The sequence below is a fragment of the Schistocerca serialis genome, chromosome 4 (assembly GCF_023864345.2).
Source record: "Schistocerca serialis cubense isolate TAMUIC-IGC-003099 chromosome 4, iqSchSeri2.2, whole genome shotgun sequence".
Lineage (NCBI taxonomy): Eukaryota > Metazoa > Arthropoda > Insecta > Orthoptera > Acrididae > Schistocerca > Schistocerca serialis.
The window spans coordinates 128200994-128215843 of NC_064641.1; the positions used below are offsets into that span (position 1 = coordinate 128200994).

Below are 14850 nucleotides of genomic sequence, written 5' to 3' on the forward strand. Positions count from 1 at the left end.
CAAGTATAATTTCATAACTTTGTTGACAAAGAAGTTACCTAATAAATGAAAGATAACTTTTTTCCTTTGCAGTACTGTAAATAAAGCAGCCAAAGAGCAGATGGAAACTTTGTGGCATACTACTAATATATACATGCACCCAAAAGTCCATGAATATGCAGAAAAATTGACAGCAAAACTTCCAGGAGATCTAAAGGTAAACATTCTAAAATAGTTCCTTGGAAATAATGGATTGAGTTTAAGTACAGAAATTTACAAGTATCTGTTCTTGTAAGATAATAATTCTTTTGGAAATAAATAGTAAGTGTGCCTGTCTACGCTGCCACTTCAAGCAAAATATTTACTACAAATTGTTGGAACATGCAACTAACTGTGATAATATTATTTAGAAATTCTAAAAGCTGGTAGTGTAAGTTACATCAGTAACCAATAAAATTAAGATGACAGATTTTGTATGCAGGATGTGTTGCTTGTAGTAGTTAGTTTTATTCACCCATGAACCACTTTTACAAGGACATTGCAGGTCAAGAACAAAAAAATACATCAAATGTACAACTTGTATCTTCTGGTTGTAAAGAGACAGCAGACAGCAGTATCTTAAGTTTTAGGGGAAGGAGCACCACAAATGGAAAATTCTGCACTTCATCTTTAATGCTACAAGAAGAAAAAGGAACATAGTTTTCATATTCACATTTAAACTGTATTGAATTGGTGGTTACTTTTAAATTACACTTTATAAGTTATGGTACAAAAGGTAAACTGTGGTCAAACCCATGTACAAGCAAAGGTCAGGAATATAACGCCACAACAGGAATCAGAAGAATGAACTAGAGATCAAAATCAGTGTTAATAATGTAGTTACATAATAAGAGATTTCATTGAGAAGTAGAACAGAGTGAGAAAGAGGCCAACTCTTGTCAATGTTAGTCTTACATCACATTACTAGCTAAAAGGGGAGGTCATATGGGTGGTGGCCACAAGGTAATGGCAGTTGACTAAGCCTTCAAATGAGATGCTGCATACAAAATGTTCTGTGATGACCTGCATCTGCATTAACATGACTTCTCTGCAGTTCACACTAAAGTGCTTAGCAGGTGGTTCATCAAATCATCTTCAGACTATTTCTCTACTGTTCCACTCTCAAACAGCATATGGAAAGAACAAAACACTTACATTTTTCTATGAAAACTCTACTTTCTTTTATTTGAGTACAATGACAATTTCTCTATGTGTAGGTGATCAACAGAATATTTTTGCATTAGGAACAGAAAGATGATGACTGAAGGATCACAAAAAAATCTTGCTGCAAAAACAGCCTTTGTTTAGATGATTTCCACCCCAACTCACATAACATGTGTGTGACACTTTCTCCTCTGTCTCATGATAATACAAAACAAGCTGGCCTTCTTTGAACTTTTTCAATGTCCTCCATCAATCCTGTCTGGTAAGGATCCATAATGTGTAGCAACACTGCAGGAGAGGACAGACGAGCGAAGTGTAGGCACTATCTCTACTAGATCTGTTGCATATTTTAACTGTTCTGCTGATAAAATGCAGTCTTTGGTTCACCTTCCCCACTGCATTATCTATGTGATTGCTCCAATTTAAGTTCTTCATAATTGTAATCTGTAGGAATTTATTCCCCCCCCCCCACCATGAACCATGGACCTTGCCGTTGGTGGGGAGGCTTGCGTGCCTCAGCGATACAGATAGCCGTACCGTAGGTGCAACCACAATGGAGGGGTACCTGTTGAGAGGCCAGACAAATGTGTGGTTCCTGAAGAGGGGCAGCAGCCTTTTTAGTAGTTGCAGGGGCAACAGTTTGGATAATTGACTGATCTGGCCTTGTAACACTAACCAAAACGGCCTTGCTGTGCTGGTACTGTGAACGGTTGAAAGCAAGGGGAAACTACAGCTGTAATTTTTCCCGAGGGCATGCAGCACTACTGTATGGTTAATGATGATGGCGTCCTCTTGGGTAAAATATTCCGGAGGTAAAATAGTCCCCCATTCGGATCTCTGGGCGGGGACTACTCAAGAGGACGTCGTTATCAGGAGAAAGAAAACTGGCATTCTACAGATCGGAGCATGGAATGTCAGATCCCTTAATCGGGCAGGTAGGTTAGAAAATTTAAAAAGGGAAATGGATAGGTTAAAGGTAGATATAGTGGGAATTAGTGAAGTTCGCTGGCAGGAGGAACAAGACTTTTGGTCAGGCGAATACAGGGTTATAAATACAAAGTCAAATAGGGGTAATGCAGGAGTAGGTTTAATAATGAATAAAAAAATAGGAATGCAGGCAAGCTACTACAAACAGCATAGTGAACGCATTATTGTGGCCACGGTAGACACGAATCCCACGCCTACTACGGTAGTACAAGTTTATATGCCAACTAGCTCTGCAGATGACGAAGAAATTGAAGAAATGTATGATGAAATATAAGAAATTATTCAGATAGTGAAGGGAGACGAAAATTTAATAGTCATGGGTGACTGGAATTCGGTAGTAGGAAAAGGGAGAGAAGGAAACGTAGTAGGTGAATATGGATTGGTGGTAAGAAATGAAAGAGGAAGTCGCCTGGTAGAATTTTGCACAGAGCACAACATAATCATAGCTAACACTTGGTTCAAGAATCATGATAGAAGGTTGTATACATGGAAGAAGCCTGGAGATACTGACAGGTTTCAGATAGATTATATAATGGTAAGACAGAGATTTAGGAACCAGGTTTTAAATTGTAAGACATTTCCAGGGGCAGATGTGGACTCTGACCACAATCTATTGGTTATGAACTGTAGATTAAAACTGAAGAAACTGCAAAAAGGTGGGAATTTAAGGAGATGGGACCTGAATAAACTGACTAAACCAGAGGTTGTACAGAGTTTCAGGGAGAGCATAAGGGAACAATTGACAGGAATGAGGGAAAGAAATACAGTAGAAGAAGAATGGGTAGCTTTGAGGGATGAAGTAGTGAAGGCAGCAGTGGATCAAGAAGGTAAAAAGATGAGGGCTAGTAGAAATCCTTGGGTAACAGAAGAAATATTGAATTTAATTGATGAAAGGAGAAAATATAAAAATGCAGTAAATGAAGCAGGCAAAAAGGAATACAAACATCTCAAAAATGAGATCGACAGGGAGTGCAAAATGGCTAAGCAGGGATGGTTAGAGGACACATGTAAGGATGTAGGGACTTATCTCACTAGGGGTAAGATAGATACTGCCTACAAGAAAATTAAAGAGACCTTTGGAGAAAAGAGAACCACTTGTATGAATATCAAGAGCTCAGATGGAAACCCAGTTCTTAGCAAAGAAGGGAAAGCAGAAAGGTGGAAGGAGTATATAGAGGGTCTATACAAGGGCGATGTATTTGAGGAGAATATTATGGAAATGGAAGAGGATGTAGATGAAGATGACATGGGAGATATGATACTGTGTGAAGAGTTTGACAAAGCACTGAAAGACCTGAGTTGAAACAAGGCCCCGGGAGTAGACAACATTCCATTAGAACTACTGACAGCCATGGGAGAGCCAGCCCTGACAAAACTCTACCATCTGGTGAGCAAGACAGGCGAAATACCCTCAGACTTCAAGAAGAATATAATAATTCCAATCCCAAAGAAAGCAGCTGTTGACAGATGTGAAAATTACCGAACTATCAGTTTAATAAGTCATGGCTGCAAAATACTAACGTGAATTCTTTACAGACAAATGGAAAAACTAGTAGAAGCCGACCTCGGGGAAGATCAGTTTGGATTCCGTAGAAATATTGGAACATGTGAGGCAATACTGACCCTACAACTTATCTTAGAAGCTAGATTAAGGAAAGGCAAACCTACGTTTCTAGCATTCGTAGACTTAGAGAAAGCTTTTGACAATGTTGACTGGAATACTCTCTTTCAGATTCTGAAGGTGGCAGGGGTAAAATACAGGGAACGAAAGGCTATTTACAATTTGTACAGAAACCAAATGGCAGTTATAAGAGTTGAGGGACATGTAAGGGAAGCAGCGGTTGGGAAGGGAGTGAGACAGGGTTGTAGCCTCTCCTCGATGTTATTCAATCAGTATATTGAGCAAGCAGTGAAGGAAACAAAAGAAAAATTCAGAGCAGGTATTAAAATCCATGGAGAAGAAATAAAAACGTTGAGGTTTGCCGATGACGTTGTAATTCTGTCAGAGGCAGCAAAGGACTTGGAAGAGCAGTTGAACGGAATGGATAGCGTCTTGAAAGGAGGATATAAGATGAACATCAACAAAAGCAAAACGAGGATAATGGAATGTAGTCAAATTAAGTCGGGAGATGCTGAGGGTATTAGATTAGGAAATGAGACACTTAAAGTAGTAAAGGAGTTTTGCTATTTGGGGAGCAAAATAACTGATGTTGGTTGAAGTAGAGAGGATATAAAATGTAGATTGGCAATGGCAAGGAAAGCGTTTCTGAAGAAGAGAAATTTGTTAACATCGAGTATAAATTTAAGTGTCAGGAAGTCATTTCTGAAAGTATTTATATGGAGTGTAGCCATGTATGGAAGTGAAACATGGACAATAAATAGTTTGGACAAGAAGAGAATACAGGCTTTCGAAATGTGGTGCTACAGAAGAATGCTGCTGAAGATTAGATGGGTAGATCACATAACTAATGAGGAGATATTGAATAGAATTGGGGAGAAGAGAAATTTGTGGCACAACTTGACTGGAAGAAGGGATCAATTGGTAGGACATGTTCTGAGGCATCAAGGGATCACCAACTTAGCATTGGAGGGCAGCGTGGAGGGTAAAAATCATAGAGGGAGACCAAGAGATGAATACACCAAGCAGATTCAGAAGGATGTAGGTTGCAGCAGGTACTGGGAGATGGAGAAGCTTGCACTGGATAGAGTAGCATGGAGAGCTGCATCAAACTAGTCTCAGGACTGAAGACCGCAACAACAACAACAAAAAGGTATTTAGTTGAATTGACCGCCTTAGATATGTGCGATTTATCGTGTAACTGAAATTTAGCAGATTCCTTTTACTGCTTGTGGGCCGGTGGGTTGCTTGTCATAATAATAATAATCACTAGGCATAGGAGGAAATTAAAATTGTTGTAAATATTGTTCATCGTCTTTTACTAGAGCCTGGCAACTATTTCTGTGGTCAGCCAGAAAGCATAGAGAACATACTGACCATATTTCCCAGTCTGCAAGTCCACATTCTTGTCCAGTCCACTGAAAGAAATGTTCCTATTCTCTATTTGCTCAGTGGGATCAGGACTATGATTATAAATGATGATTTTGAGTTCTAATTGATACATATATTTGTTAAAGTTTCATATGCACAACAATGTAATACTCATTATGTTCATACTGACAGTAAATCTCTCTATCCTAAACAGCACTATGAGCAGTTCAGGGGCAACCCCTACGGTAAGTTCCTACTAAAATGTCTTTCACCCCGACTACTGATAATCAAAATAAAAGCTTGCCACAAAAGTGGAAATAATTGTCACCACTTGCCACATGGTACAGTCCTTGTGAGCTCACTATCTATTATTACTGAAAATAAGTGTTTTGTTAAGTGTGTCTCTGATACTACCCGAGGCAGCATGCATTTGACTGTCATGGATCTTACGGTGGCTGGGTGTGAAGTGAATCCTAGTCTTGCCTCTTGGGCTGTATTTATATATGTGGCAGAGCGGACGGCCAAGGGAACACCTGCTGTCATCGACCTCTGAACTACAACTTTAAGAGACCTTGCATTGGTTGTTATTAACATGAAGGTCCTAAAATTTGTTATAGCTATATTATTTAATAGGTTTCATCAAGTGCTTTAACCAGAACATTCTAGCATTAATATAACAGATACTTAATCTACTACAAATAAGGACATTTTTGTTCCAAATTTAGTTACTCAAAAGCTATTAGAGATAGCTTAATGGAGTCATTTAGTTATTATTTTTATGTCGAACTGGAGTGTCATACAAATTTTCACATTTCTAAGTCTAATATTTAGTGCCTTCAGTTTTTCTTAAAAATGTGGATTCTGACCAAAATATTACTTTAATCACATTGAGACGTGAACCAGTTAATTTTGACTCACATCTGCACATTTTGACCAGTTCCTGGCTTCCCAGCTTTATTATTTGGCACCACTTACTTTTTTTCTTAAAGCGATATACTTAGGTAAAATATTGACCAAATCAATCTGATACTTGACAGTTTAAACATTATTACACTAAAGCAAATGTTGACCAAGTTTGAAAAAGTAACTTTAACTTTTAATTTCATTCTTAATTATGGTGAAATACTTGTGTGCTATGCACAGACGAATTATGGTGATGTGGCACTACTAACAGTGAACTGGGGTAAGTCCCGGCACACTTGCTCACCTCTGTATCTCTCAAATGACACAGTGCTTGTTTCACCAGATACTCATGTTGATGACTTCACACTTTCTATTGTTTAGAGTCAATTGCCACTTTTTTTTGCACCATACAGATATATTGTCTAAATCATTTTGCAATTGGTTTGGATCTTCTGATAACTTTACCGGGTGGTAAATGACAGAATTATCTACAAACAATCTAAGAGGGCTGCTCAGATTTTCTCCTAAATCATTTGTATATATTAGGAACAGCAGAAGGCCTTTCCACTTGCTTAGGAAATGACAGATATCGTATCTGTTTCACTCAGTGACTGTCAGTTACCTCAGACTGTGACCATTATGATAGGAAATCACAAAATAATGAATAATGAAACATGCAGCATGCCCCCCCCCCCCCCTCCCGCCATCAAGGAGCTGAATTGGATGGCGATGATATCAGTTTTCAGCTGAGAGTCCTATTGAAGATGTGTGTGAAAGCCATCTTCATTACTTATTATGATTTCTAGCATCTGCAGAAACAATGGCTTGGGTAGACCATAGAACCTCATCTCACAGTCTTGACACATATGGTGAGATAAGACCGAATCTGTGGCAGCTTTAATGCAGGGGTTCCTGTGAGTGACATGTTGATTATGACAGCTGCCCAATGATATCACTGGATCAGGCCTGATGACATCTTGTTAGGGAGGAGTGGTGGGTGTGTTTGTTGGACACATTTCTGCTTCATATAGGTGAGGCAAATTCTCTAACGTTCAACCTGTCCTGCCAGAGGGCCACCATTGTGTGTTTTCCTTGAATAAAAAGTGGCCCATTGGCACTGGGTGTCGAATCTCAGTGGTGACATCTTGTTGGCTCCAGCTGTAGGTTACTGATGTTGGTGGAAACAGCCTATTGTAGTTTCTGTTTGCTAACACACCTCCCCCACTAGATTGCAAAGTCATCTATGTCCAAAAATAAGAGTACATTGTGTTAAAAATTTACAGTAAACTAAAAGCAGGAATATATTGAAAATGGGTCTTGGTTGACTTCGGATGTGGATCTTCAATGTTGAAGTGGAAATTTGCTATTATTCTGTTGAAGAATTCATGACAGTTCCACTGTTTGAATCAAAGAACTGTACAGTTTTTACACATTCTGAAAACTATGAGTACTGTGTAGCTGTATTACAGTAATGTATGTAGAATAATTGAAACTTTTGTATTAACATTATAAAAAATGTTTCATTGCAAATCTTGACACATCCCCTATAAAAGAATTCAAGAAATCTAGATACATTATGAGATGTACAAATCATATTATTTGTAAAAGTTGTTTCCCTGGGGTCAAGGTCACTTGGCACTGAGATCATAGATATTTCCCTTTCAGTTGGTTACATGCATTGTTACAGTTTAGTAACCATTTGGAATGAGCACCCTTCTTTTAAAATTTATTCAATTGCCCTTCATTGCTGCTACTTAAGGGATGAATCTAGAAAATTCATTAACTCTTCCCGAAAAGTATTGTAGTTCCTTTAAATTTCATATTTTTGGTAGTTTCTCAAAGGCAGGTAGATGCTTTCTCATAGGTTTGCTGCTCTCTTTAAAAAGGGTATCGATTAAATATTCAGAGTCAGTTTAATATCCTGTCATGGGGAATACTCACTACAAAAAGAGATGTGCATCCAGTAGCCAAGAACAGTAAAACTTTATTGCTAACTCAAAGAGTATAGAAGTACACAATAATGTTTGGTTCTGGACAGCAACTGAAACAGCTTCTGAATGAATGCAACTGAAAAGATCATCCTGATTTGATGAGAATTAGTTTAACACAGTCTAACACCATCTAACACAATACAGTTCTTGAAGATAGAAGCTGAGAACACAGTATGTCACAGAAAAGATCATCCTGATTTGATGAGAATTAGTTTAACACAGTCTAACACCATCTAACACAATACAGTTCTTGAAGATAGAAGCTGAGAACACAGTATGTCACAGTAGGGAAACACTGCATAGGCAAAGCCCATATATGCTACACTAATGGGGCTTAGGTTCTGACTGGCATGCACTGTGCCATAGTGAATACACTCACAAAACTTCTGATGTCGAGTGTTGAGGCCAAGACACCAAGGTCGAGGCTGGAACTCGTACTCGCTAGCAAGGTGCCAGGTGGTGCCTTATAAGGCAATCTGGCAGAGGAATACTAGGGAGTTGGGCAAGTATCATGTGGCTCATGGAAGCAAGCTAGTGATAGCAATATCTGTCAGATGTGGGCACCTCATATACTACAGCAGCTGTCACAGGCAGGATAAGCTGTGGTTAAGTTGCAGGTGGCTTTTTGGGGTGGCAACCCACAGCACTCTGTTGTGTGGCTTGTGGCTGCAGTGTAAGATGCCAGCCAAGACGCAATATCCCTCTTTCTTATGGAGGAGATGGTAGAGCCATCTCTCTGTGTACACAGCAGCTGTGATGTAGGCAACAATTGAGGATGCAGAAGTCAGCCTGGGAAAAAGTTTCTTAGGACTTGAATTTAAAGCCTTCTACTTCAGCTTAATGAATGAGACCCTTAGGTTAGCTAAGCTTTTGAGCCAGAAAGTACATGTTATGACATTTTTAGCTAGATAGTTTTTACACTGGTTGGAATCAGCTGATTCAGATTTTTTAAATACTAGTGAAAAATCACAAAAGCAACTGCTTTCAGGAAAGCTAGAGATATACAGCAGAAGAAGCAGAATCATGTGTTCATCATAACCCCTAGCTACTATGGACTGTCTCTCAGCCCGCTATGATTTTTTATTTCTTTTCGCGATATTTCACACACCCCTGCAAAGTGAAATGAACTCTTCTGTGTACCTTCCTATTGGTTGACAAACTACATGTGCCTGAACTCTTGCATTGTTGCTGCTCTTTGTTTCTTATTTATGTTCTGCTGAACGCTACCTTCCATGGAACATGTTTTGTGTAAGACATGTGGTTGTTCAAGAACATCTCAGAGAATCCTCAGATGAAGACATTGATGACAGTGATAATGACCCTGATTTTGAGATCTTTAGTGATCATGACACTAATTCAGAGCAGGACACAGTAAATGATGAAGATGTGACAGCTGATGACAACGTAGAAGCTTACTTTATCAAAAATAACAGATCTTTTCACTGGAGAAAACATCAGCCGCCAGCTAATGTCAAATCTAAAAATACCTAAGCTTAGAGCAAATGGTCACATATCCTACCTACAGGATATTGATATCACTGAACTGAAGCCACTAATTAGTGTATTCAGCCACTTTCAAAGTGGGAAACAAATTGGTTTACATCGTGTTTTCAGATGCACTATTAGTGAAGAAAGCTTTCTGTTTTTATTATCTGCATTATTCTTTGACAACTCAAATGATAAGCAGGAGAGAAGGAAAGTATTGCCTACTTTCATCAGCAATTTCACAAATGTTTCTGTGTTTCATCGAAAACAGTCAACTTTGCTACTCTGTAGGTGCAACAGTGTATCGATAGAATGCTTGTACCCTTCCGTGGAAAGTGTGGGTTTAGAATGTATATGCCAAACAAACCAGCAAACTATGGCTTGAAAATTCAGTGCTAGACTGATGCTTGAACAAATTACTTGTGTACCACGTGTATGTATTCTGGAAAAGGAAGCGATGGTCACACCCTTTTAAACTACAAGAAAGGCCAGTCTTCCTAACCAGACTGCACTTTGATTGGTGAAACCTATCGAAAACACATGGAGAAATATTATAGGTGACAACTGGAACTCATCAGTAGAACTAGTTAATGAACTTACGAAAAAAGGTCTCACATACATTGGCACGCTGAAAAGAAATGAAGAGGAGATACCACCGCAGTTTCTGCCTAATAAGAAATGAGGTGTGAAGAAAACTGTTTATGGTTTCACAAAAGACATGCCACTAGCTTCCTTTGTGCCCAAGAAGTCAGAAGCTGCAATTCTGATCTCTTCTAGGGACCATGCCGTAAATAATGAACCTGAATCAGGAAAACCTGAGAGCATCATGCTTTGTAATACGACAAAAGGTAGTGTGGAGTATCTCGACCAAAGATATGCAGCATATTCATCAAGTTGCTTGACCAGAAGATGGGCTTTAGCCAGCAAGAGATCTTGCTGAGCCTCATATAAAGCATAGACTTTCTATAGGACACTTGCTGCGAGAGCTGAGTGACAACATCAGAAGAGTACTTCACGTACAAGATGAGCCCCAGACACAGAAAGAATGATTTGAAAAATGAAAAACATGTTACACACCTCAGGTGGGGAGGGAAACAAGATTTCCATGTCAACAGTGTGGTGTTTCAATTACTTTTGAGTGTTCTAAGAGGGTCAGTGTGAAATACATGCAAGTTAAAAGTGAGTGAAATATGATTCAGGACCTCATAAAACTGAGCTAACTATGTATTGTTATTTTAGTTACACACAAATTAAAAATATACTGCAAATTTTGCTGTGTTTTATTTATCTAAATGTTTAAAATTCCACATTGTTGAAAAACATTGAAGTTTCCAAGAAGTCTACTCCTAAGAAGTGTAATGAATGACAGAAAATCATGAAAATATAAATTCAGCAAAACACTGGTTCTATACATAAAAAAAATTAGAAGGCAGTCTCATAGACCCCTCTGCAGTAACCATGTTCTTAGTAGTTAAGACATAATTATGTTTTGGGATTCAACATCAAGTGATAGATGCAAATGTGCATCGCCATATCTTTTTTAGAGGAGCATTAATTCTGGCAAATTTAATGAGTAAATGCTTTGGTCAGGAAATCAATAATAGACTGGGCACTAATTTATAAGTCTTCATGTAAGCAAAGAACTTACAAAAGTTTAAATTACAGAAATGTGCATTGCCCACAGGCTGTATGAGCCACATTAAGTGACATTTGTGTCTGCAGACTAATTCTTCTGTGGTTAGCATGGAAGATTAGTTGAGAGATAACACACTTAATATTGAATACACATTTATTGGTCACTCGTGCATATAACAAATATGGCAGTTGAACATGTTACGCACCAAAAATTCACACAAGACTAACTAGTTCAAAGAAGGAATGTGCCAAAGATAGTGCACTCTGTACCAGAGACACCACACCTTGGGGAGCGAGGCATTAAGATCTCCTTTATGAGCCAACAAATACCAAGCATGACCCATGGTAGGGCCTCTGACCAGAGGCTTACGTGGCATATTAGGGCAGCCTTGAGTGTGTGGTGCCACAGCTCGATGAAGCCATTTGACTGCAGGTGGTATGCTGTGGTATGAAACTCAGTGACACCACAGAGTTTGCAGAATTGTTCAAAGAGTGCAGACTCAAATTGGCATCCCTGGTCGGTGGTGTGAAATAGGGGACAGCCGAAGTGAGCATCCCACACCAAGATGAAGGAACGGGCGATAATCTTGGCCGTGATGTCAGTGAGGGGGTCCGCCTCGACCCAGCGGGTCACACAGTTGTTTATCAATAAGATATATCTGTAGCCCTCGGGTGGGGGAAGGGGACCAACAACATCAATATGGATGTGCCAGAAACGCCCCTTTAGGACATCAAACTTGCCTAGAGGAGGTTGGGCATGCCTGCTGACCTTGCTGTGCTGGGGAATGCACGCACGGCCAGGCCAGACAAAGCGCTCCGTAACCACCTGCGTCATGTCTCGAGTCTCGGTGTGAGCTAAACCATGGAAGGTGGGGAAGACCCTATAGCAAAGAGCAGTGGGGACCAGGAGGTGAAGTGTGCCTGTAGAGGTTTCACGAAGGAAGGGGATTGCCGAACCAAGTAGTATATGGGACTAGACAGAGAGCGGTGAGCTGTTGTCTCATTTTATTTGCTGTATATTGTTGTCATCAGCTTGTAGTTGAGTGAGCTCCTCCAGATTCAGTGGTGCAGTTAGCACGCATATGTAGGAAAGGTAGTCTGCCACAACGTTCTCCGTGCCATGGATATAGCATGCATCAGAAGAGTGCTGACGGATGTAGTTCATATGGTGGAAACACATGGGCAGAAGGTCCTTAGCCGGATTACGAATAGCATTTGGATGGAGGCAGCTTAAGGAATATGGCAGCAGTAAAAGTTTGCCGTACCCTGAGAGTGACAGAGCTGAGCATAATCCTCAGGGAGAGGAAATTTATGTGTAGTTTCAGGGTGGGCAAGTGTGACAGCTTTGGCAAGGGCTGTTTTAAGCTTATCAAAAGTGTCAAGCATCGGTTGGGTCCTCTCCAACTTCCGTTTTCCAGTGGTGTTTCTGCAAGAGAGAGCATCGGTGAGGGCCACTTGGATGGCGGCAGCTTGAAGAATATGGCAGCAGTAAAAGTTTGCCATACCTTGAAAACAACGGACCTTAGCATAATTCTCAGGGAGAGGAAGTTTAAGTATAGTTTCAACACGAGAACTCATCGGTTGGAAGCCGACGGCAGAGACAAAATGGTCGAGGAAGGTAACTGATGTGGAACACTTTTGAGATTTATCATGGTTGATCACCACACTGTTGGCAGCGAGGGGCGAAAGGACTGCATTGAGGTGAACTTCATGCTCCTCAGCAGAGGAGGAAAACACAAAGATATCATCTAAATAAGCCTAGGCAAAAGGCAGAGGGAGGAAAATGGAATCTATGAACGCTACCATGTCCATGCAGCATTTTTCATTCCATAAAGCATATGACAGAATTCAAATAGGCCGAAGGGTGTGATAATGGCCATCTTCGGAATATCCAGTGGATGACCATCTTTGGAATATCTGGTGGATGCATAGGAATCTGGTGATACGCTTTGGAACAATCTAATATGGAGAAAAGGTAGAACCATTAAGCAACTGCGTGAAATCTTGGATATGTGAAATGGGGTAGTTATCAATAATGGTGCAGGCATTAAGGGGCCTGTAGTCCCCGTACATGCGCAAGGTGCCGTCCTTTTTGGAAACAAGGTGAACAGGGGAAGACCAGTTGCTGTCAGTGGGGCGGAGGACACCCAAAGCCAACAGATCCTGAACTATCTCCGTGGTAGGCACAGGTTTGGAAGCATTAAGGCACATGACCATCAGTGGTGCGAATCTTATGGCAAGTGCCATTACTGATGGCCGATAACTGCGTAGGGAAGTCGACATGAGGGGTCAAGAAGGTATCCACAGGCAACATCAGTTCACTGACCTTGATGAACTGGGATGACGTAGTTGGGGCATTGGCTGCAGTCGGCAACGGAAGGTGCGATGCAGGAGTGAAGCAGCATGAAGAATCTGGAGAGGTGCATGCAGGTGTGTCTTGGAAATTTGTCCATGGCAATGCGAAGAAACAGCAGATGGAGGAGCAGGTTGGTGAGAAGACTGTGTAGGGGCGTGTGTGGGGCCACCTCACTGTGGGGCTGCAGATAGGCGATGTATGGTACGCCGTGTATGTGACAATTCATCAGAGGCAGAGGCGATGTGGGTGCATGAGTGATCGTTCTGGGTGTGGAGTTTGTCGATCTGGGAGTGGACATACGACATATCAGACAGTCATGTGGTAGTGTGCTCAACCAGGTAAGCAAACGTGGAAAGCGTAACCGAGGAGGTGGAGAGTGAAGTGGTGCTGAACTCAGGTGTGCACGGAAATGTAGAGCCAGATGCATGGTGGAGTGCGGTGGCCTGCAGGTCTGGTGAAAGTTCATAATGGTGTAGAAGATTCAACCCAATCACCGGTTCATCCACATCGGCAGGGTGGAAGGTCCAAGGGAAGGTGTGAACCGGTGAGAGGTGAAGCAAGATCTTGATACAGCTGTGGACTGCAAGGGGGGAACAGTTGGCAGTGATCAAGGCGAGGATAGAGGGGATTAGCACATCGATGTTAAGCTTGGCTGGAATGACACTAATGTCGGCGCCAGAGTTGATGAGGAAGTGGATGCCGGTCGAGATATCTGTGGCATAGAGGCGTCGCAACGTTGAAGCAGGTGGTGCAGTTTGGAAGATAGGCGTTGTGAAGGTGCGTGGCGGGATGTGGCACCTAAACATGCCCACCATTCTCATTTGGGTAGGCGCAGGGCATGCGGCAGTTGCAGGCGGCATTCCCATAAATAGCGTGGAACCAGCACACCAGGTAGGCCGGTTAGCAGGCCGGTGTGGTACGGGCAGGGTTTGCGGCGGGCCCGGTAGCTGATCAGGCCATTGCTCAGGCGAGGTCGCCAGCTGTCGGGAGTCCACTGGCAGTACATCCTGTAGACCGCTGGGTGGCTGCTCCTGACAGGCAGGTGAGGTGCTAAGGCAAGCATGCCGGCCTCTGCCGACTGTGTGCGGAACCAGAGGCGCAGGTATGCCAACTGAAGTGGTGGAGATGTTGTTCGTGGCAGGCGGTGTCAGTGACGAATGATGGCATAAGCCTGATCCACCATGCGTAATTGAACCTCAAGTGGGTCAGCAACATGAGACAGCAGATGAAGCTGCAGATCCAAAGGCAATTTGACCATCCACAATGACCAAAGGGCGATGTCAGGCAATACGTAGTCGTTGTTTAAAGCACATAGACACTGC

The 14850-nt window shown here is 41.5% G+C and overlaps 1 protein-coding gene across 4 annotated transcripts in view; it reads left to right on the forward strand.

Moving 5' to 3' along the window:
- LOC126474117 (alanine--glyoxylate aminotransferase 2, mitochondrial) overlaps positions 1-14850 on the forward strand; it is a 149631-nt gene that overhangs the window by 63181 nt on the left and 71600 nt on the right. For all 4 annotated transcript variants that reach the window (XM_050101544.1, XM_050101545.1, XM_050101547.1 and 1 more), the window contains exon 4: positions 73-196. In XM_050101544.1, coding sequence (XP_049957501.1) covers positions 73-196 — 124 coding nt within the window. The remainder of the gene's footprint in view (positions 1-72; positions 197-14850) is intronic.